At 40.7% G+C, this 24,954-nt stretch overlaps 1 protein-coding gene across 2 annotated transcripts; it reads left to right on the top strand.

Moving 5' to 3' along the window:
* Nucleotides 1-131: 131 nt before the first annotated feature.
* On the top strand, nt 132-24,472 carry akap1b (A kinase (PRKA) anchor protein 1b). 2 transcript variants are annotated; one of them, XM_042414084.1, is made up of 11 exons: nt 132-288; nt 6,345-8,002; nt 13,129-13,253; nt 14,912-15,038; nt 15,772-15,899; nt 16,440-16,617; nt 18,032-18,182; nt 19,745-19,812; nt 20,006-20,079; nt 20,165-20,230; nt 20,965-24,472. In XM_042414084.1, exons 2-11 carry the CDS (start codon nt 6,370-6,372, stop codon nt 21,025-21,027), a joined length of 2,613 nt encoding a protein of 870 aa, XP_042270018.1. In that variant the 5' UTR covers nt 132-288; nt 6,345-6,369; the 3' UTR covers nt 21,028-24,472. The 2 variants fall into 2 exon arrangements, with proteins under 2 accessions (XP_042270018.1, XP_042270020.1); XM_042414086.1 differs by lacking the exon at nt 132-288 and adding an exon at nt 1,566-1,665.
* Nucleotides 24,473-24,954: the final 482 nt, after the last annotated feature.

Raw genomic sequence — 24,954 nt, forward strand, 5'->3', positions numbered from 1 at the left:
TTCATAACATTATGAATCTAACCTACTGTAGGTGAGATAGAAGCTATGGTGCCTTTGCTGCATCCTCAGTTGACGCGAGGCTACAACCGGCTTGAATGAGTTTAACGTCTGAATATCGCGAGATTTGACCAGCTGTTTAGTATGTGTTTTTTTTTTAGACTGGTGCTAGTCGGTCAACACGTGGAGAGGAGAGACTGACTTTCCACAGGGACACGTTTAAAAAACCAACACTCTGACATTATACTAGTGTTGCTCTCATCGTGGCGGTGCCAAGGACCCTAAAATACTGTAAGTAAATTAAAAAACTCTGGAGAGGACAAGGCGCATTTAGCAGTCAGGGGTAGAAACCAGGTTAGCCTGTAGCTATCTGCATGTTCACACAGCGTGACTTGGTCCAAATCCTCTCACAAGGCTGCAACACACGCACAGTGTTTAAAGACACATTCATTTACATTTTCATGCATCTCTGCAAGATGCCTACAGTTTACTGTGTCACCGGCTGAGTGTAGTAATCACATGTCATTGAACATCTAGCCTTCACATCTTTCTCTAACTTAACAGTCGGCACACTCCAGCTAGCTGCTGTCCCTGTTGTGTAACTTAAATTAGACTCATTCCTTTCCTCCTGCGGTCTATATCCACATACTAACAACCGGGTCATGTGTCATGAATAGTAGTAAATGTCCACAGGCTGTCGGCAGCAAGAATGCATTCTGCGATAATTTTCGCCAGGCCGGCCGGCTAGCAAGCTAACGTGAAGGTCTGAGGCCCATGCAGGACAGAAGCACTCTTTGGCTTAAATGTCCTTTAACCCTGCGTCAGTGGTGGCTTACAACCCCTGTCTGGTGCCTTTGGTTGCGTTTCAAGCTGTCTGATACACTGCCTTCATGTTGTGGCGGATACATGAAACTGTGCCTAAGACACGAGGCTTTAATGCTTTCAGCTACCCACGGTCATAGTCTTGGGGCCAGAAATAATGCAGTGGTGGGAATGTGCGATTAGCTGCCATGACATTTAATTCGTGCCTATGTCCATAGACGTTTTAGCATTAAAACCAAGGTGCTGGGCTAGTCTGCTAACTTCGTACTTTGTATCAAGCACCGCGGCCTCCTCAGCAGCCATGCTTTATTCCCAGCAGTGTAACGTTAGTTAGGTTACGACCACCTCTGGGAACGGATTTCATTCCAGACAACGTTACACCAGACTCCCCTTATATATTTGTCATTGAACTTTTCCCATTCTCCTGGCAACGACGCGTGCGTTTTAGTACCTGGCATAGGTTCTTCTATGGATGTTGAGGGTTTAACGATCAAATCGGCATTCAAATGAGGCACCAAGCGGCACACATGAAGTTTGTTCTAATTGCCTGCTGCCGCCCACCAGTTTTGTTTTTTCTTTCAAAGGTTGGTTGTACTGTGATCACTAAGAAGTAACTTAGTGTTGTAGTTGAGACATGCAAAGTTAAAGAGCGCCATGTGAGTCAGGAGGGGGAAGTATCGAGTCTTATTTTATAAAATGCATACCCCCCATTCATCACTGCAAGGAAACATTAAACTGCCAGAATTACAAGTGTAGTTTCACGTTGTGGTCTTTGCTGCTGACTAATTTCATTAGCTGGTCTATGATGTGATGGATCTATCATACACGGCTGGCTTTTACTTGCTGGTGAGCTACACACAGTACCAACAACGGGATTATTTAATGTGAGCCACGCACAGCCCCATTGTAGGTATTATTATTATTATTAGCACGTAGCTAGCTAAAAAGCTCTAGCATTAGCTAACGTTAAGTCGTCACTGAAAGTTGAAATTATGACCCTCTTGTGTACTAGAGAGCTCGGTAAGTCAAGGTGCAACTTCTCATCGTGTCGTGACATTTTAAACGACAATAAGATTTTCGTTGGGTTTTGGTTCTCTGTTGGCTAAATCGAAGGATTACCCTGTTTTAGCTATCGGTAGTTAACGTTAAGTCTAAACTTGACTGTAGTCTCAGTATCCGTCACGTCTTCTGACCAGACTGCAAGCAAAAGTCGATAGCATAATCGGCAGACACAAGGCCATAAGGTTTCTAATAAAAAATCACTAGTAGGTACACATAATTTCCACATTGGTGTTAATAGTTGTGAAATGTCACCCTTTTAGAAGCAGTTTCCGGTTATCCCCACACGCCTTTAATGTTACTAGTGGACAGGGTCAACGGTTTATAGAATAGTACTCTCTTATAGGTATACAGTACAGCCTGCTGAATTGCATATGTCGCTTTTAGCGGACAAGTGACTGGTGATAAATCATAAGTCCTGCTGTGCGATCAGGCACGTGCGTCTGCCGATAAACACGGCAAGATTAAATTGCGAGATTTATAGAATAGCGTTTAGATCGTAGGAGTAGAAATAGAGTAAGTGAAAGTATGTCAGGTTAGTAGAGACTGATAATGTGTTGTTAACATGAAAGGTGTGTAAGCTGCTTAGGTTGCCTGTACACAGCACGTTGTATGGTTTGTCACATGTAAATACAGCATTACCACTCCCCTATCTGAACCGCCAAGGTCACAGTCTGAATATTGACTTTAAGGTCAAGAAAATCTCCGTGAACACCAGTCTGACCTGCAAGGAAGGCTCTAGATTTCTTTGACTGCTTGTAAAGCAGCCAGTCAACTTCTGTTGTAACCTTGTCCAAGGTGAATGTAGTGTGGGCCACCATTTCATAAGCACATGTATAGTCTCATCACTAAAATTCTTTTTCTGATTTAGTTTCCGGTGCCCATACTGAAATATTCCAGTTGTTGATTTGATACTGAATTGTATAGCAGACTACATTGAACATAGTAGGTGAATTATAGTAGTCATTTTTAACATTCTCAAACATCGTGGGTTTGAGAACCCCTGCACCCCAGGTTGAGACCCCACTGGTTTGTGTTGTTGATTCGCAGATAGCCTCTGTGTGTACTCCACATCCAGGCTGCCTTTCAGAATTTCATAAAGCTTTATTTTTGGTTGCACATGTTCATGTCACAGTTCATTTCATGCAAGTATATAGCTGTACAGGAACCATAAACCCGTCTAAATGAAATTGACAGTGTGTGAGGTTGGCATATTATTGTCTGTGCAGATGTTTTCAGCTGCTCGATATTATGCTGAATTTCTGCTCAGTTTGAATAACTGCCATGCACGCACTGTAATCAACAGTGGTCAGAGGCTGTGGTGCAAATGGTTTTTCATACGACAGGAAAGGCATGATTAAAGGTGTTGCTTACTCTGTTATGTTGGAGGTTTGGAATTCAACCAGTTTTAAGAACCCATTGCTTGCATCTCTTCAACTCACCAGTTCAGTTTGATTCCAATCTACTTAACTAAAGCTTTCTCAGAGAAAAAATATGTACTTTAAGTTTATATTGATTAAGCAAGTCTAATATGCATCTCAATATGTATCTGTTAAACCGCTGATATACTATTAAACTGCACATCATATGTCATTTTAGTTAATGATATTTGAACAATATAAGTAATTGTTGCCCATCATATCTACATTGCTAATGCTTTTCCCTCGGAATCAACATGTGGCCATGCCATAACAGGTGATGAGTTTTCAAAACTCCCTGATGCTATGTTCAGGGATGCTCTGACATTTGACGTTTGAGCCTCAGCCACAAAAGGGCAACCTCTGTAATATAACAAATTACCAAATCCAGATTATTCATGTCACTGCATCCATGCTTGTTTTATATTTTACAAACAGAGCTCATTGGCACAATGCTTTTTGATATACTTGGATGTCTGGGGAGCCTTGAATGTATCACCAAGCAGAACTTTAATCAGAAAATAACAGTGACTTGATGTTAACTATGATGGATTACACATCTCAATCTGGGATACACAACATAATATTGAAGTTTTTATTAATATCCAATACTTGATACCTTTGGTTGATATGTTTCATGCCACTGCAATGCTCCTGCTGTGTCTAGTTTACACCAGTTGATTTGACTTTTGTGAGTGTGACTGTTGGTGTGGATGGCTACAAAATCCTGTTTTCTTAATACTTGTCTTGATGCATTACTAAACACAGCTTCAAAGTGCGAACAATCCCTGAAGGAGATTATCAGAAATGACTGCACCTTCAGTATAGAAAATATGTTACATACATTTTTACCATTGATAGTGATTTTTTTCTTTACGTCATGGAAGCTTGAAAACTTCTCTATAAGGTGCAGGCTGAGACACTGTCACTTTGTGTAAAAACATGCTTTTTATAAATGTCAAAAGGGAGAAATATACAAAGCCTTACATGTTTTGGGTATCAGTTTGTTTTTGATGAACAACTTGACTAATTCCCTCACATTGATACATAAGTTTAGGAAACAAAGGAAAAAGGAACAATTTAAGGGGCATCAGATAATATGTAAGGGATAATGTACAGCGAGTGGGTCATTATTGTGAAAATAACCCCGACAGGGTGATACAGGACCCAGATGTGAAGCGGTACATTATCCCTTACATGTTAAACAGCCACAACCCAGTATGTATCAAATGTCAAAATCTGTATTAAACCCATGAAGCTAATCTGTTCTTTCAGTCTTATTTTCACTTTGCACAACAAGGAGCACTGTAACAATGTCCAGTATAGCATAAAAGCTGTCTGAGAGTGTCAATTGAGTGGATTAATTCAGTAGATTGAGAACATCTTGTTAATAAAATAAAAGTGCTATCCAGTTGCTAGCACTCTGTACTGTGACCAGATTTGCTGCAACCACCTGTAACATATTGTTGCAGTAACTCAATGCCATAAGTATTTTGAGAGAACTGAAATGAGTAATGTGCACAAATGATTCATTCAAATTTACCAATGCCAAATTTTTGACATTTTTACAGGGTTACATGTGAAGCAGCTGTTAAATATATGTGCTTCTAAATAACAATTGAATCATTCAAGTATCATCCTGATGTGAGGATGGTATAGTCTTTCCCACCTCTTTGGAAATGAGTCATCATGGCTATGCATTATTGAAGACAAGGGCCACAGCCTCGGTACATTCATGTGTCTGCACCATCTAGCCTAAGTGTTGAAATTCTTAGAGAGGACTACTTATTGGTCGTTGAATACCTCCAGTACCTCAGAAATGTATTTCAGATACCTAAAATCACTAAAGTAATAGAATACCAGGGAGTTTTCCAAACAGTGTCATGTTACATGAACATAGCACAGCATAAATTCCATCTTAATAACTTTCATGAACTGTTACTTTTTGATCTAGCAGGGCAAATTCCCATGAAGCAGCTTAATGTAGTTAAACAATGTTAAAACAGTCTATCCCAGAACTCTGCTGCTAGCCTGCAGATGGGCTGGACTTGATTACGTAGAGCAGGTGGGAGTAGCAGAAGCTGTAGAAGTCAAAAGTCCAGGTTCACCGGTATTTCCTCTCTGACACACGCATATATATGTGAATCTAAGAGCAGCTGCCAATTAGAGCCGTGACTGGAAGCATGGCAGCATATGATTGAGTCACATTCATCCCATGTGATGCATTCCTCCTGGTGGAGGCGGGCCTGGCCAGGTCTGTTAAGGAAAGGCATGTGCACACGGCCTTTTTTTAACATGGACAGGGAGTCACCTCCTGTTAGTTGGCACACTAGATATTGGGTGTGCATAAAGTTCAGAGGGCTGTTACACTGCCTGATATCCTATATACAAGCAAATCATTCTGTCACTGTAAGACCTTCAACCCAGTCTGTGTTCTGTGTGTTCTTGCTGTGTTTTACCTTTTTTATGTGTATATTTGAGTCTGAGATGAGCATTTTTCAAAGGATATTTAGTAGCCAAAAGTAATATAAAAGCTTTAAATAAAAAGAACCACTCAACAAGAATTGCCATGACATTCTGAAGCAGCAGTGTTTTAGACTGATCTGTAGAAATGCACTGGTGGCAACAATGGATTGATATCTCCTTGATTTCTCTTACTACTTTTGTTGCAACCTTTAGGGAGAGATGGCTTGCATCCTCATATTAGGGATGTCCCAAGCAATTGCAGGATCAGGATTGTTGCCCTGTCCCATAACCCCATTTTGAGGTTGGCAAACTGTCATGTGAATGTCCATGTGGATTTTAAAAGATATAGATCTAGAAAGGATTTTATACCAGTTTAGTCTTTTGGGGGTCTCATGTAATCTGTCGTATGTCGCAGTGTATGTTGGTTGAAAGGCTAAATTAATCAGTACAATTAATCTTAATCCTTGAATCAACTTGAATTCAGTGACAGATCCAAACCAGTTTTTCCTAATTTGCTATAAATTTTATTCAATGTGAAACATCATTAAACTCAATGTACTTGTGTATCTTTGTGATTTCTAGGTGTAGCTGCTAGTGTCCTGAGGAAATGCCGCTGAGGTTTCGCTCTGTTGTGCCGTACACACTGCCCGGAGTCCTTGCACTGATCGGCTGGTGGTGGTACATCTCGCGGAAGAAAGAGCGGTTCATCAGCCATGACAGCCCAGAGGGGGGTCCAACCAATGTGGCCCTTAGAACCTCTCCATCAGAGGGTAGCAATGGTTTGGTTGAGAAAGGCACTGTATCTCCTACAAATGACACTGACACCCACAGACCTCCAAAGGTCAATAACCAGAGAACAGAGCAGGAAAATAGCTCTCAGATCCTTGTCCAGGACATCGAAGGACCAACTTCACTGGAACAAAGTTATGGAGAAGCTGCCCATCACCTTGGCAGAATAAGACGAGAGGAAGTTGATAAACCCACAGTCTCAAGTATAACACCACCTGGTGAGGAAGAGAGCCTTCAGGTGTCCCTGAAAGACCATGAAGAGCTGCAAAAAAGTCCAGCATCTACCTTGCCAACAGAGCCAGACAACCATCTAATGACAGATCCAAACTCTACTTCAGAAGCCACAGTGGAAGAGGTCATCTTGCCCTGCCAGTCTACCAAAGTCACCAGCTCCTCACCCACAAATGCACACCTTTCTGATGCAGAGAGGCCTGAGCCAGAGGGGGAAGTTGCAAAGCACCTCAACACTATTAGTACACAGGATGAGATGGTTGTTTGTGCAGTCACCCCAGCCAAAGTGCAGAGAGTGATCTCATCAGAGGCTGATTCTCTAGAGACACCCACTTCAGTGCAAGATTTACACCAACACATTCTGACCAGCACACCTACCTCCCCGGTTACAGCCCCTGCCCCAGCCCTGACCTCCACAGCCCTGACCACAATCCAAGACTGCACCACCAAAGCAGTGACTCCAGAAGACGTCCAGGTACGCAGCAGTGGAGAGGAGCAGGATCTGGAGCTTCTGGCAGCTGGGCTCATAACTGAGGTCATCTCGGCAGCCACCCAGGAGGTCCTTGGTGTCACCAGCTGCCAGGTCACAGACAAAAGCCACCCTGCCTGCGGTAGCAGCACACCACTGGCTAGCGGCAGGCTCTGCTCCCAACAGGAGCTAATTACAGCAACACAGCAGCAGCACCACCTTTTGACAAGTCTCTCTCAGATTGGCTGTGAGTCTGCAGAAGTAGAGGCAACACAGAAGGAAGAGCAAGGGATGCCTAATGGATGCACCTCTGCCTCAGTATGGGAGCCTGTTGAGGTCAGTCACAGGGTTCATCAGACAAACAATGCACAGAGAGGCCATTGGCCAGCACCATCACACCAAGCAGCACAAAGTGCCCCTCTGCTAAACACGAAACTGAAAGGCGATGAAGCAGCCACGTTAGCCGAGGACTCAGCCTGCAGCACATGCCACTCTGAGGATGGCATCAGCAGCGAGGACCTCCAGAACAGCGGATTTGACAACCAAATGGATGTGATCCAGGTTACAGACTTGTCAGCAAGAGAAGCAACACAGCCTCAGTCACTAGTTGAGTCAGCCACAGAGGCAACGGTTTTGGCCTTAACTGAAGAAAACTCAGTGGATGCTGTATGTGATGTAAAGAGGCTTGATGGGATAGGCCTGAGGAATGGAGCTCATGGGACATGTGAGGTGGAGACGGACCAGTCTGGAGGTGAGTCATGAAATCTCTGTTTAAAATGGGTATTGGTATAAGTATTGTTGACCATAATTCTGTGGAGGACATACTTTAATTCCTATGTAGCTATTATTTCCTAATCCTGGTATACCATAGGGCTGGGCGATTAATTGAATTTTATTTTCAATTGCGATTTTTGGCTTCCAACGATCATGAAAACAAGATAATCGAGATAAACCCAGGTCTGGAATTAAGTCATTTTTAGGGCAAGGCCAGTTTGGCCTTTTGATAAATAAAAACGTATTGGGGCATTGAGGCCGAAATGTAGGGCATCAAGGCCAAAACCAGTGGTGCAATAACAATAAGTGATAATTACATTGTGTGAAGACAAAACGGTATACAATCAACAATTAGGAGTCGGTGTATTGAAGAACAGCACTGAGTTTATTAATACCATACGCTGAATGTTTGACTTTTCCACAAAATGCTGTCTGATTGTTTTTTTTTTTAAAAATGTGAACAATTCATTATATTAATTGTTATTGTTATATTTTAATGATAAAATAAAGTCTATAAATGGGCTAAGGGTGATCAAAATTAATCTGAACAAGTTTCAACAGCCGTGCAACTATTAGCATTTCAGTCTGAGATCATAGGAGCAATCACAAAAATGACATAAAACACTTTTTTACATGTTAAACATTAAACACACTCCTTTTCAAGGTGAGACTAGGATGCTAGCTGTAAGTCATTTAACAGCCGACAGACTCTCCTGATCTGTCTTAACTGAGAATTGGCTGTCTGCTTACAGAGAAATGGATGTGGGTGTGTGTGTGTGTGTGTTAACGTCGCATCATGCTGAAAGAGTAGCAACCCATCAGATCTCACAACAAGTTATAAACTTTATATACATTTGTAGTTAGCTAACACTATGCCGCAGTATCCTGGTTAGGGATGTCAACAGTTAATATTTTTGACCGGTTATGCATGTTGGTCTATAGGTTCATTTGCATACATGCTCCGCTAATGGCTAGACAATTACATGTTCACAATGTCAGATGTGTAAAACCGACTTCTACATGGAGTGTTGCATTACAGGGTGTTAAAGTGTTAGCCTTAAGGCCCAAACGCATTAAAATTGACGCACGTCAATTGATGCTCCTATGGCGCACTGCAAGCATCAGATTTGAAATGCCAATACCACAGAACCAACACAGGTTTGTCATTTTGTTCTTTGTATTAACCGCTGCATTTTTTGGATGTAATGAATGAAAATGAGAAATGCAGAGGAGGAAAACTAAACTGAAACTAAGAGCGTCTGTCTCCACAGTAAATCATCTGTTGACTGTTTGATGATTATTTGTTTGTGCTTTAAAATGTGACTGCTATGAAATAATCGGAATATAACGTTTTATTTCTCTCATTCAGAGGTTTGGTTCTCACTACTGCTCGCTCCTCTTGCATGACCACCACTGCTGTCTCTCTCTCTCTCCCTTTCTCTCTTTCTCGCTCTCTCTCTCGCTCACTTGCTCACCGATGCTCAGCTGGTTTGCGCTATCTCTCTCTTTTTCGGCTGCAGAGAATACAGCTTTGGTCACTGGATCCGCATTTGACGCTCCAAAATTGAAACAAGATCAGAGTTGGGGCATCAAGACAGTTTGACGCGCCTCGTAACGCTTTAGTGCGTGTTCGGCCATTAAAATAAAAGGTGTACTTCAAAACGTGTGCGTTAGACGCTTCCAGTGCCTTTAAGCCTTTAATGTTACTAGGCTAGCGCATGTCCTAAAGGCTGTTTATAGTGATTGTGTTAGTCAGTCAGCACCATAGACTGTATATAAATATGGACGACGCCTCGCCACTTCATACCGCTATGCAAAAGTGAAGCCAAAATATCTCCTTTCTGGGAGCTGCCATCTTGCTTGTGTGATGTCATTTGGAGCCAGAGTCTGCGCAACTTTATATCAACTTTCTTTTAAGGGCACAATGGCCAGTTCAAAACAGGGCATGCCAAACTGGCCATGTGGGCATCCATGGCACTGACTGTTTGGCCATGGTATAATTCCTGCCCTGTAAACCATTATTGTGCTGCATTCCATTTGGCAATGATGCTCTCGTTTTGTCTTGTTATAAATCCAGTGTCCTTTCCTTTACCGTGGTGCACTTTTACCCCTCCATAAATGTCCAAACTCACTCTCACTGGGAATCCACATAGTAAACAGGACGTGATCGGCACGTTCAGTCCGTTCAATCCATTCAATCCACACCAACTCCAACCTGTGTTCAGCGTCTCCTTCAGCTGCAGCTCCTGGGGAGCTGAGAGGACAGCGGGCGAACAAACTGCCTTCACCAGGCTGACTGACAGCAGAAATTTACTGAACCAAAATAGTTTTCATGTCAGCTCCATAGGAGGAAATCAACAGTGTTTGTATTTATTGATTCATTGGTTTTATTTCCCTGCCTACTGTAGCGAGTGAGGGGTATCTGCCTGTAGTGAAACAGGCAGCTCACAGGCAGACTGGGAGCATTGATCAATCAATGTAGATACTGTTAATAAGTTCACACACACATATACAGTGGAATATTTGTGTGATTTTAAACAGCTGTCTGTGCAGAATGCGCTTCACTAAATGCAACAGAAATGGACTGGGGGCTTAAAAAACATTGGGGGTCACTTGCGCATCTCTGAGCCTGTGTGGTTTGACACATTTAATAAAATGGAAGCATTTCTATTCCGTGAGTCAATGAATAATCGTGTTAAATAATCGTGATCTCAGTATTGACCAAAATAATCGTGATTATGATTTTTGCCATAATCGAGCAGCCCTAGTATATCAGTAACTTTACAACCACCATGAACTCTCAAATCAAATTCATTTATTAAATTGTCATGGGCCTCAAATAATAGTCAGCTGGCGGGGGGGTGGGGGGGGTGTACTTCTATTTCCACAGTAGAAATTTCATCAGTACAAGAAATGTCATGTCATACTCACCACACTGCTCCTGATTGTGTATTTTTAACAGAATTAGTTTCTCCCTTATTAATTCCATCCACTGTTTTTTTTTTTTTTTTTTTTTTTGGCTGGACCGCAGGGACCAGCCAAACACGAATGTCTGTCCCTGAGTCACTGACTGAGTGATAAAGTTACACCACTTCATCCCTTGCCTCGGCCGGGTGCTACGTGTCACCACTTCCTGTATCTGTCATTTCAAATTAAAAGCCCTCTAGCATTTCATACAAGGTCCGGCCATATACTAGGTTTTAAACCTAGTCTTGTTAATGTTGAGCTGCTGTTCAACATATGTGACACATATGCAGATTTTTCACAATAAAAGCCTACAATTTTGTCAGATGGCGTTACAATCATAAAGTAATATTTGCTGTACCTCCGTAACATTTAACATGAAACAACTGTTTCATAATGGTTTTGCTGTATGACAACAGCAGTGTTTCCCCTATAATTGTACAGGCTTGGCAAGCCGCCAGGCCAACGTGAACCCACGCCAGGCCAACAAATATATTTTAAATACCAAAAATAACGTCAAATACCCATTCATTCGGAAATCAATAACGTTTGGGAGACGCTGAGCAGCGCTGTTTCGAAACATGAGTCAACTGCTGTGTTGTTGCCTGAGAAACTCCCGGTAGCTTATCTCCTTTTTAGGGAATAGGGCTGTGCGTAAGCGAGTGAGTGGTTAAGTGAGAGAGCGAGCGGCGGAGGCATGTTTTCACATGTAAACTGGACTATGGTGTTTAATTAGTTTCAATACTCGCACACATAAAAGCCAGGCACGTGCACGTGATACGAGCACACAGGACAGCATCCGCGAGCGGAAAAGCATCCTTGCTAGGGAACATTTCTGCTCCGCGAGCACGGGGCTGTGACGTGCGTGAGCTCGACCCTCCCTATGCGCTCACAACTGCTCAGCACCAGCTCAGCGCTCGCTTGCTTGTCAAGTTGACTTTTGAGACTTTGGTGGGGTGGATGGAAAAAACAGTCGGCTCCTTAGAATGCTGAATGTAATTCAGAATCACTGCTCTCACAATTGATCTCCATATGTGCAGCTGTGGCTCAGAAGGTAGAGCGAGTCGTCCACTAATCGGAAGACTGGTTCCCGGCTCCTCTAGTCCACATGTTGAAGTGTCCTTGAGCAAGATACTTAAACCCAAATTGCGCCTGTTTGCTGTGCCATCAGTGTATGAATGTGTGTGAATGGTTAGTTCCCTCTGATGGGTAGGTTGGGACCTTGCATGGTAGCCCCTGTACCCATTCAGCATATGAATGTGTGTGAATGGGTGAATGTGATTCGAAGTGTAAAAGTGATTTGAGTGGTCAGAAGACTTGAAAGGCGCTATACAAGTACAGTCCATTTACCATTTAGTTTATTATGAGACAACTAAACGCAGTTTCTTAAATCATCACTGACCCTAATTAACTTTGGTGTTTTTATATTTGTACTTAACCGTATCCAACCGTGAGCAACTCCAATCTGAGTGCAAATACTTTTTGGTAGAAGGGAGACAGCAAGGTAAAAGGTGTCTACTAGCTGGTGATGTCTTGGGCTAATAAATTCAGGTCGCATGCAAATCTTCATCCAGTCAGCTCACTATGCCTTCAATATTCAAAACTTACGCTCAGCCATAAAACTCAGAAAATGTTGTTTTGTTTATGTTGACCTATTTTTATGCACCAAACAATTGAGTTGATAATGTAGACTCAGGACACATGAAGCTGTAGTTTCTTCATGATGCTGAGCTAATGGAATGCTTAAATTGTGAAGCAGCAGCTGGAATTGTTTTTATCTGAAACTGATCCGGAGCAGATAGGAAAATTAAGTTTAAATAAATGATGAATATTTTTTAAGGGATATGAATGGGAGCTTAAAATACAGATTTAAAAAAAAAAAAGGAGAGACTTCCTACAAAACAGGTTTCCTACCAAACATGACCTAATGACATATACTGTAATGTAAAATGCACCATAAAAGCTTTTCATTCCAGTAATCATTCTAATATCTCATAAAAAGTGACAATCAATCTGTGTTAAAATGATGCAGTAGGCACTCTCTTAACAGTATTTGCATGTGCAGTATGTGTAGTAACAACATCTTCTGTGAATATTGCTGGTAAAGGTGGTGATGATTGTGTGTGTGTCCATGTCCAGGTTCTGATGTGAACAGTATGGACTCAGTGGACAGTGGCTGCACTATGGGTGCTGGGGAAAGCCAGAGCAACCACACTGCCTCCTCGAGCTCTGAGCTCATCGTCTGGGAGATTGAGGTGCCAAAGGTGAGTCACGGCAACTGACAGAGGAAGAATATCAGCCCCCTTTACACTATAGACTACCTTACCAGATAAGTAACTTCAGGGCTGAATGGATCTAACCAGCTTTTCTTTAGCAACTTTGGTGGACTGTTTAAATGTCCCATGTTCAAGATGCAACTTGAAAAAAATTTGAAAAACTAAATACAGTGTTTAAACTTTCTTTGGTAAAACATAGTCCTTTTTAATGCTAGAGTACTGATTATATTAAATTATGTATTAGCATAGTGCAAAGTGCCAAATGAAGTTACAGTCCAAAAACCACAATTGCCCTCAATTCCAGATTTGCATTGTAGGATTTAAAAATTTCTCACTTTGCCAACTGCAAGGAGTAATATCAGAAAAGACACTGGCAGCTTAGTGCTTAGGTCACCCAGTTAATAATTCACTAAGTACAGAGTGGCCAGCAGGAACAAGTGCAAGGGCTGAGGGCAAAGGTTGCCACCTTGACTGAGTTAAGACTCCATTCTCTGAGCCTATCCAAGTTCAAAGGACTGATGCAGCAGTAGCAAGTTCTTATTACAGTATATAATCATATTTATTTTTTAAAATGACCCCATATGTTTTTCAGAAGGAAAGACTGGAGAGGTAGTCAAATCCGAACATGGGTACTGTTAAAGATCACCTGCAATCTAAATGATGATTTCCACAAATTAGTTTCCATTTCTGCAACAACTTGAGTCAAACTGTTTTCAACATGCAAGTGCCAAGACTGAGTAGATGTGCAACATTCAAAACTGCACTGCACTCAACATTAGTACATTGGCATATTTTTACAAATGAGTCATATTTATTCAACCAGTGTGCTAAAAATCTGTTTGTGAAAATATTTGAAATGAAAAGTTATCCAGGCTTTTTCTGATTATTTTTTTTAAAATTGAACTTACAATTTTTATTACACATATTTGTCGGAACTAAAATTGTGAAAACGCCAGAGACAATGATGGAAAAAGTCTAGGACTTAACATTCCTTCCCTGACAACGTCTGATATGTCGTTTTAAAATATATTTAAGTGTTGTCAATAAACCTATACTTAGTTTTCCGAGTTTGTAGTCGACATTGATTGTGAGTGTCAGCAGGTGTCGTAGACTGATATGTTGTTTTTTTGTTTTAATTCCTATGTCTCTCAAACTAATATTTAAACTAGCAACAGTGACAAATGAAAATAGTGAGATGGCATCTGTTTAGGCTGGCATTTTTGTCTAGGTAAAACAGGGACAGGCTCCGTTCTGCTCTTATTGGTTTTCATTGTTGGCCGTCTTTCAAAATGCAGAGAGTTGTTCAACATTCATGGGATCAGTCAGCCTACAGATTTCAGTCATAATATTAACGCAGCGTAGTAACGTATGAAGTATCGTTTCACCTACATACACAATGATAGACTGAGCATTCATTAAAAATATACTTAAAATGAAATATATTCTAAAATACTATAGTCTAAAAGTAATCACTTTCTGATGAGAACTTTTCCTGACCCCAGTATTGTATCTGGAATGACTTTGTCCATGTAAAGAAGTTGAATTTATTACTAGGTACATTCTTATAAAATGTTCAGCATTGTTTTGTGTAAATAAACTGTCCCTTTGACATGAACTCATCTCTTCTGGCGATCTTCATCTCCCAGCATCTTGTAGGGCGGTTAATCGGGAAGCAGGGGAGATATGTGAGTTTCCTGAAGCAGAACTCTGGTGCAAAGATCTACATCTCCACCCTGCCTTACACACAGGAGTTCCAGATCTGTCACATAGAGGGTGAGTCAGGAGGACCCATAATGTCTATTGTTTTGGGTGTAGTCACACCCAGCCATGGCTCAAGTCGAACTGGCAGGCTGAGTGTGTTTTTCCATTACACAGCAGGGCAAAGTAAAATAAGTAGTTTACCTGTTGGAGGTGTGCTGGTCTTTTGCAGCTCTTCATCAAACATCATCATCACTGTGGCTGTTTCTGCTTGTAAAATTCCTCCCTGCATTATTTCTAACTGATCCACTGAACAGAGAGCTCCAAATATATCCAGATGTTGTTGTTCGACTGGTTTTTGGCATTGCTTACGAAGCTCTGCTAATTCTGTGAGGAACACGTTTCATCTCCTGTAAATTCTTCACAATAAAATTCCCCCGTTATTTAGTCATTTTAAAGCTTTAAATTTGAAGCAGTAAAGCAGGAAATGTTGGGTTTGTATCGGCAGCAATTTAACACAACTCTTATACAGCTGCCCTTCAGCAGGCTTCCAGAAAACTTGCCCATCAGAACAGAGTTGGCTCGTCGGGAGGGGGGCCTTAAAGAGACAGGAGCTAAAACTGCCTGTTAAGAGACAGAGGCTGAACTGAGGGGCTGCATAAAGGGCCAGTAGAAGATAAATAAGGAGTTTTTTGAATGATGAATCATACAAAGTTACTCTAGTGGAGCCCAAAAATAGAAATATAGAGTTGGTATTAGTATAATAGGTCCCCGTTAATTTCGCTTTGGGATTTTGATCTCTCTCCAGGTACGCAGCAGCAGGTTGACAAAGCCCTGTCACTGATTGGGAAGAAGTTTAAAGATCTGGACTTGACCAACCTTTATGCACCTCCACCACCCCCTCTCACATTGCCATCACTTCCCATGACGTCCTGGGTAAGGGTTGGCTATCTGATTGCTCCATTCATCTTGAGAATGGATTTCTAGCTGTTGTAATGTTTTGTCAGACTAACAAGGCCAACAGTACCTTGAAAATACCTTTTTTTATTTTCATGCTTTTCACCATGTCAACCCAAAGGCAAGACACAGGCTTCATGACTTTAAAAGATTATAGCTGCATTTTTGCATCATGGTTGCTTTTTCCACTTTGTGGCCAGTTTGACTTTATTTATCACACACTTCTGTAGTGTCTGAAGGTTCAGGATTCTTGGTCATCAGGTGAATTTCAGGACTTTGTTTTTTTTTTGTTTTTTTCCCCCAACTCTTGATTTGTTTTAACCTTCTGTAGGGAAACCAATTATAACCAGTGTGAAGTGTTTGTCCTGCTTGTGAGGTAGCAACGTAACATTTTTGGTGATTTAGGAGTTGGAAGGCCTTAAGTGTGTTCAGTCACAGTAGTTTTAGCCATAGTGAAAGCAGACTGGAAGCCACTTACCGGAGGAATAACTGTTCCTATAATGTCATTTTTCTTCTCAGCTCCTTCTGCCCAGTGGTGTGACTGTTGAAGTGATTGTGGTGAACATCGTGTCAGCCGGTCACGTCTTCGTCCAGCAGCACACCCATCCCACCTATCACGCCCTACGAAGCCTAGACCAGCAGATGTTCCTCTGCTACTCTCAGCCGGGCACCCCCGCCCTGCCTTCACCTGCTGAAGGTAACCTTTCTCACACTGTGTGGTCGAAGTCTATGGATGGAGATCATCTTTTAAACCTTTGACTCTACAGGCAGCTAGTAAAATCACACAAATATTTTCTACTAACTGTGAATTACATCTTCAACAGTCTGAAAAAATCCCTAGTTGCATATGAAGCTTTGGTTGGGGAGAGGACTTTAAAATGCATGAATGGGTTCACATTTTGTTAAAGAATTGTGAAAATTAGCAAAAAGTAAGGTTGCACCATTGTCATATTTAAAGATCCCCTTCAGATTTGTTTCAAATTGTATAAAATACTTTGCTTTGAATAATGTGTCTGACATGGTTTTTCCACAGAAAGTCCAATTACCTTGTTATAAATTCTTCAAATCACATTTACTCATTCTTCTGCTTTGAAAAATCCAGAATTTGAACATGCAAATGTTTTTCATTTCAATAGTTGAACTACTTCACTGTAAAGTCCAAGTCTATGTGCACTGGAGGCTTCAAGTTTCCACATTGAGTTGAACAAACTAGTTCTGATGTCACAAATTCTGCTTGTAGGTACACGTCTTAAACTGAGAAACTGATGTAAACAAACTCTGCACATATATCATTCTGCAAAGAGAAGAGAGCAACATCCAAGAGAAGTGATAGGAGGCAAAACACATTTTTGAGTGGAGGGGGACTTAAAGGAACTGATGGTCTAAATGTTGTTTTAGAGGCTATTTCACAGTGAGGAAAAAAACCCCCAGCCCCTTTTTGTTTCCTTCGCAAACGAAAGCTCACTATAATTTACAAAAATGTAAAGTTCTATCCATTTAATGCACACTATAGTAAGAGGCAGTGTTGTTAGTGGAAGAAACATTAGGAAGGATCAGAATAAAGGGAACACTCTTCCAGGCCTGATAGCTTGCATAGATTCCAGGGGAGATGTAGTTTTCAGTTTGGCCAAGACATTCAGTCGGTGGTAGCACCTGCACAATCCTCAGCAGTACTCCCAACTTCTTTTGTTTAGGAACGCTGGAGAGAGCCAAGTACACACACACACACACACACACACACAGCTCACAATACAGTACTGGCTCACCAGGGCTTTTAGTATCAGTGCTGTCTGTCTTTAGATGATGTTTCAGTCATCTCTTTTCTCCCACACTAACTCAAAGTACAAATGACTGGAGGGTGTGTGGAGTATTTTTGTGTTTTCTTGCCCTACACCCTCAAGGCATTTTGGTGTTATTAGCCAAAGGAGATAATGCTTTGTTGAGACACATTAATTGCTTTTAAGTTATCTCATTCTAATTTTGAAATGTTATATTCATATTTGAAGTGAGTATCATTTATTTCCTTGCCATGATTAAAGGGTAAGACTGAGCTTGATGTTTGTACTGTTGCATGGGGTCTTAATGTGTCTCTCTGTGTCTCTGTCATCCAGTTGGTGTAATCTGTGCGGCTCCAGCGGTGGAAGGAGCCTGGTGGAGAGCTCAGGTCATCACCTTCTATAAAGAAACAAATGAAGCGGAGATTAGATATGTCGACTATGGCGGCTATGACAGAGTCAAGATCGACTCACTACGGCAAATAAGGTGAGTGTGGAATGTTTGATTTATACAAACTGTTCGTCCTAAACAACAATACTGTCTACGCGCTTCTTTAAATATAGTTGAATGCTTCTTTCCAAACACATCTGCTTTGTAGCTGTCGCCATGTAAAGAAGGCAAACACTGCCATCTAGTGGTGGTTTCTTGGAACAGGAGTTCAGACTCCGACATATAGACAAGTAGGTGTCACATGCAGGCTATGGGATGTGTCTCAGCCATATTGGGTGGGTGTTCTAGCCGCTCTCCACTGTAGAGAATGCCAGACTTTTGTGATGAATTAGAATGTTCAGAAGAACTAAATGCCAAAACCAAGGCACAAGGATTTTAATTTCATGGGTGAGTAGTTATTACACAACATGTTGAATTTAATACCATTCACTATTCTCATTGTAAAGTGGCTGTTAATCTTTGTAGTAGGACTTTGTCCATTGCAAATTTATGAGTGAAGTGATTTTTGTAGCTTCCATTTATTATTATTTATTTATTGAATTTGTTGACAGCAAACCTGGATGCAGCCATATGTACATATAGGAGCCAACCAGTGTCCAAGCACCTACCCAATGATCTTCCTCAAAGAATAAACTCTTTTAATGTTGACTCAAGTCATTTAGGCTAAATCAATATTTCTCTCAAACACAGACATGAAGCCCACAACAAGACCTCTTCCCACAATATACTTGTATCTGTTCAGAGAGGCAACTACTGCAGACCAATATAGCAGCTGATATCTACGTGTATATACCTAAGAGTAGGACTAATCCTAGAATGGGTGTTTTAAAATACATGTATTTAGTTTCAAGCAGGAGCAGGCATTATCCCAGGCCAGCTAGCTAACTGCATGGATCAAAGTACCGTATTTATGCCTTATACATTTTTAAAGTTGTAAATAAAATCATTTGATTCCAAATCTTATCATTTGATTCATCATACACATTCAGGATTTAAGATGCATTTCTTTGCAGATTCACAGACTAGGTTGCAAACATTGCAAATAAATTAGAATTTTGTATCTGACCTGTGATCGCCTTTCTGCTGGCAGTCTCCAGAAACTGAGAGCTAGACGCATTAAAAAGTGAGAATTTCTTTTACTCTTTGCCGCTCTCTGACCTTCATTCTCTGAAAATATAGCTGTAGTGTGTCAGTGTGACTGTCAGAGGACTGATGACTGTATCATCTGTCCTAAAAGGCAATAAAAGAGTTGAACACACTCCTTTGTCAAATTCGTATTTTAAGTATATTTAAGTATCTTTTTCTACACAAAGTTCATAAACTGTCATACTTTGATACTTAAATATATCATTTATGAACTGAAATGTATCAACTACTTCACGGGACAATGCAATAAATGCTCACTATTTTTTAAGATGAACAAATATACCATTATAATACCCAATACTTACATGAAAGTCATATGTGATGGTCACAACATTTAACACCTACTATGGTTTGTAAGTTGCTGTGAGATAAACCCTTTGATTTTTAGGTTGTTTGTAACACTTTCTGTGTATTTTTATTCTTTAACAGATCATTTCTTTTTTCTTTTCCAGGTCTGATTTTGTAACATTACCGTTTCAAGGGGCTGAAGTATTGCTTGATAACATCGCCCCTCTTCCAGGTACATCATTGTCTGTATTGACTCATAATTTTAAAACTTAAAGCTGACCACCCAACACTAATTTAGTGTCAATACTTTGATTAGAATCTTAATTTGAAATGGTTTAGTTTGTTTCTTAAAGCTGCAGATATTCTAGGCTTAGAGCTGTTGGTCATTGTTTGTCCTGACCTTTTGTATAAATGTCCTTCATTAGGAGAGGATCGTTTTTCACCGGAGGCCACATCAGCGTTGGAGGAGATGACCAGGGGGGTGGCGTTGCTTGCACAGGTAAGCCCACCTTCGTCACTAAACTCCCCCAGGCTGTCAAAGTTGCTTGTAACTAACTGGCCGTTTGTTTTTTCTGTCTTCAAAGGTCTCAAATTATGATAACAACACAGGCCTGCCACTGGTCCACCTGTGGAACATGGTAGGAGATGAGGTAAGGAAGGAAAAAAAACTGGTTTGCAAATTAGTTTGATAATCCAATGCTTCATACTGAATGTTGCACCTACCAGTAGGTATAAGGTTAGACCAGTATTGAATGATGTATACCTGTACTGGTAGTTTTTGGATTGAAAATATCAGTAGCCATGTTGAAATTTGAAATGGTTACACTAACACATTTATTGGACTCTACAGATTTGCCAAAAAGCTGAAATCAATGCATACATAAAATACACAAAAATGTAAATGAATGGGCTCTTGTTACACTCTATGTGTATCTGTAGGGAGAACTGACTATTAAACCTGGTCAGGTAAACAGAAAATCCATTCTATGAAAGTTACAAACTTATTTCCTACTGTTTTCACTTTGAATTAATTTTACTTGCCTTTCTTCTCATTTGGTGTTAAGGTACTGTCAGAAACTCAACACAGCCTTCTAGTGGCTGAAAGGAAATAATCCCTCCTGTCCTGACAGGCCTTTAATGTCAAACATGTGCAGGAAGTTTTGAGATCCATTGGCAGTAACTTAAAAGCGATCAAAAGTGCAGCAATTTAGAAACAAGTGGGATAAATTAGTAGAGGAAGTGAGAGCAGCAGAGTGGTGAATTAGAGCAGCATATATTATACTGAATATTATGAATCTATATAGCACAGATATTAGATCTCCATGTTTTTTTTTGTCTGACCTTGTAGCATTCATTGAATGAAGTGAATGTTTCTCTTCTTCAGGTGGTTTCAGTGAACCGCACGCTGGCTGAGAGGGGCCTGGCTGTTTGGGTGGATGGATTTTGAACTCCTAACATGCTCTGACCTCCACACCCCCACCCCCACCCCTATATTCTCTTGTGATCAGCAGTCTGGGACCCAGGTTACTGTGGGTTCCCAGCCCCACCAGACGCACCACTGAATCTAAGAAGATTGTTTTTTCTTTCATTTCTTTTTTTTTTTTCTTTGCCCCGTCCCCCCCCCCTCCTTTCAAAAGAAATTAAAAAGTGTTTGCAGGCTTAATTTACAAGAACACAGCATTGCTTCAAAATAAGACAACCTTCCCTCTTGTTCTTGTAAACAAAAACAACTTAAAGAAGGAAAGGAAGAGGTACTTGTAAATTTTTAAAAAAAAAAATCTATATTGTAACTAAATAAAGGTTTGACAGATATTTTTTTCCTCCCCCATCCTACCTTACCTTTTGCTCTGGGCCTTTTCACACTGACTGGATCATCATGCTGTGTGGAAGGACAAACATCAGACTATGTAGACACTTGTAAACAGTTTCATTGACATCTCGGCTATACTCTGCTATGCTCTCGTCTGTAGGTCAGTACATTTCAAAGTTGATTTAGCAGATTTTTTTCGGCTTCTTGTCTGGATAGAATGTGGGAGGCAGAAAGGCTGTAGAGACTGGCAGGTGATAGTGCTGCAAAATCCCCTGGTGGAGCACCGAGCAGCCAAAAGGGCAGGAAAACCCCCTCTGAGATATGGACTTCTCTGGGGTCTCCATCCAGAGCTGCTGATGCTGCACCTCCAACTAGGACAGAGGATGGAGCAGCTCGCCATTCCTGACTTTCCTCCACCAACTTGTACTGCATTAGAGAGGAGCCAGACATGTTCACCTACCAGACTAAATGCAGTTGAACAGCCCTGCAAATTGGAGCTGCAAAATTTATTAAGATGCATTTTCTTGACAAAAATGTCTGCAAGGCAGCATCCACTTGTTGATGATACAGATCATAATGTAGGAACTGTTTGTAATCCTCAAATGACACATGTTCTGTTTTTTAAGGACTGACATTAACGTAAAGATCACTCCTTGATTCTGTTATAGCGCATAGGAAATTCAGGGGCTCCTTTAAAAAGAAAAAAAAAAATTCTTCCAACTCACCTGTTGATGTTGAAACTCAACAGTTTTACATTTAGAGGCACTATTACAGAGTTGGAGTGCATTTTTAACTCTATCAGAACACACAGTAACACACGGTTTAACATCTAAATCTGAAGGGAAACAAAGCTGCTAGAGGTGTGTATTGACTAGTCTTCACTGAAGTAATATTAGTTGTGACAATATTTCATGTTGGTCAGATTACTGTATGTGTCATGCCTATTCTCTGACTTTTTAACTATCCCAAAGAAATCAGGAATTTCTGAACTGGGAAGCAGCATCAACACACTACTTCTGATTGATTTTTGTCAGGAGTAGAGAGTTTCAGTATGATGGCAGAGTGCTGCTGTTTATCCTGAGGCTCTGAGGAAACCACTAAAAACTGACGTGGGAAAGGAACACTACACAAGATTCAGTCTGCAGTGCTGCTCCTCAGTGTAGACCTGATATTAACTCTGTTCATCTAAATCCAGTCTGTGTCCTCAGTATGCATGGTGAACCGGCCCAGGAGCACCTCTGCCCTGTGCTCTTCACTGTGGACTTGTTTACCCTGACTGTTAAATCAGTCTGAATCACCTGTCAGCTTTTGAAGTGCAGTGTGATGCAGTACAAAGCAAGGCCCTGTTCTTCATATGTGGATAATTAAGTAAACCTGATCTGACATAAAAATGTTCAATTCTTTAGGGCTGCTTTAAGATTTATCTGGAGCTGTTGTCATAGCAACAAATCCTCAAACCCAAACTTGAGAAATGATAATATCAAATTCAGATTTCAGATGAGAACGTTAACATGACTATTAAGATTCATCAAGATATGTAATTATCATCTTAATTTTTGCCTCTATTCCAAAATAAGAGCACAGTGTTGCACAGCATGAGCAGGATCATGTTAGCCTCAGGGGTGTTTCATGATGAAGGCTCAGCTGGGTTCATTGTGAAAACCAGGCTGGAGTTCACCTAATAAACTTTCAACTTAAGCCCAACTCATAGCTGATATAGTCAGATTGATTGAAACATGGTTTAAGATCTTAGATTTGATGCACAGAATTCACAGTGAAGAGAACTGACATGGAAAGAGACAGCAACGATATGGGAAGGGCAGGAGGGCTAGATTTCTATGATAACTTGATTTACTGTAGTAAGCCTGGTTTACCTGGTAATCATGTTCTCTGAAACACCCCTCTGGATTTGTTCAAGCACATTTGAAGAACGGGGCCTTGATGAGCTGGGAGATCAGTCCATGCTGTTGGTGTCGTGAAGTCAGACCTTCTCTGTTTGCACTAGATTCAGCCTAAAGGGGCTCAATGCACCCTGTAAGGGAGTAATTTCCAAGATGACTAATTCTGAATAACATTAACTTCACATATTTCATATTTTTTATTGAGTCTCTGTTCAATGGAAATGAAAACACTGTTACTCTAGCAATAAGGCAGCTTTATTTTGACAAGTTGAAGGACAGAATGGGGAAATGGGGGGACTTTAAGTGTTAGATTTCACAACTAAGAACTAGGAAAGGTAACTGCATAATTGTTCTCAACATAACAGGTAAACAGCACTATACAAACTCCTCAATAATGCATAACTTCAATAATGTATCTCAGGAATGGTTCATTAGGTGGTTGACTGGTGAATCAATGTGCCTGAGGGCAACTGATGGAGGAAAGAGGGATGATTGTGCTTGAAAACATAATTCACATGCAAAGTAAAAGAGACATTGCAACACAGTTGCATACAAAAGATATGAGATCTTGAAGAAGGCGTCCATATGTTGGTGCTGGAATTGGAGCAGTAGCCATATTGATTGATTGTTGGCTTGAGTGCATTCTTCCTCTCTGTTTCACATGAACTGTCTGCTCCTGTCTTTCCTTGTTTTGTTTTGTTTTTTGTTTTTTTTTTCAAAACCAGATTAAAAATGCCATACTGGTAAAGTTCCTCCCTTCTAAGACAACGATCCCTGCTGCCCAGAATCCCTCACCTACACCTAAAAAAAACAAACTGTTTGATCAAAGTAGAGTTGTTCATTTCTCTGTAAATAAGATATTTGACTGTACTTTTCTATAACACTGGAGAGAAAGAGATGGAATCTAAAGGGAACATAATTGTTTTTCTTCTGTTTGGTTTGTTTTGGTTCATCCTGCCCCCCTTCTTTCAGTCACTCATGTTCATGTTCTCAAGCTGTGGGACTGATTTTTAAGTGTTTGCATAGCTAGACAAGTCATCATTTGATTATTTAAATGTGTGTTAAGCTATTGTGCCCAAAAGCATTTAACATGTACAGATCAGTTTTTGCTAGGCTCATCTTAAGTTTGATTTCTTGATTGTACAGATCTATTAGGGAGAAAATAAAAGTTATTGAAAGTGTTTATGGTACTCTCTTTTCCCATATCTTCATTGGTGAAGGGATTCATGAAGTCTGTCACTTTTTTTTTCATTTTTTTTGGTCAAGAGATGCTAAATGAAAACGCTGACACTGAAATCCTTAAGAATTCAATATCACAAACTGCAATACTGCAGCACTGGCTATGGTGCCATTACATATGCAAAGTTTCATCAGCAAGACTATTGTTGGCTTAAGTGTGTGTGTGAGCACCTGCCCTGCAGTGCTACAAGTCATGCATGTGTGTTATACAGTAGAATGCAGTGGCTGATGGCAGATAGGAATTCTTGGCTCTTGTTACTTAAGCGTTAGACCGTTTTCACAGTGGACATTTTGACATGACAAAGCAGGACAAGCAGAGGCGCAATTGTTTCATGATGGCTAGATTTAGTTTTTCCAAATTCACAACCCTGGTATAGTGCATGATGGTGTACCAGTATGGCTTCCTTTGAATGGAACTGCGCCA

This window comes from Thunnus maccoyii, chromosome 6, assembly GCF_910596095.1.
Source record: "Thunnus maccoyii chromosome 6, fThuMac1.1, whole genome shotgun sequence".
Taxonomy (NCBI): Eukaryota; Metazoa; Chordata; class Actinopteri; order Scombriformes; family Scombridae; genus Thunnus; species Thunnus maccoyii.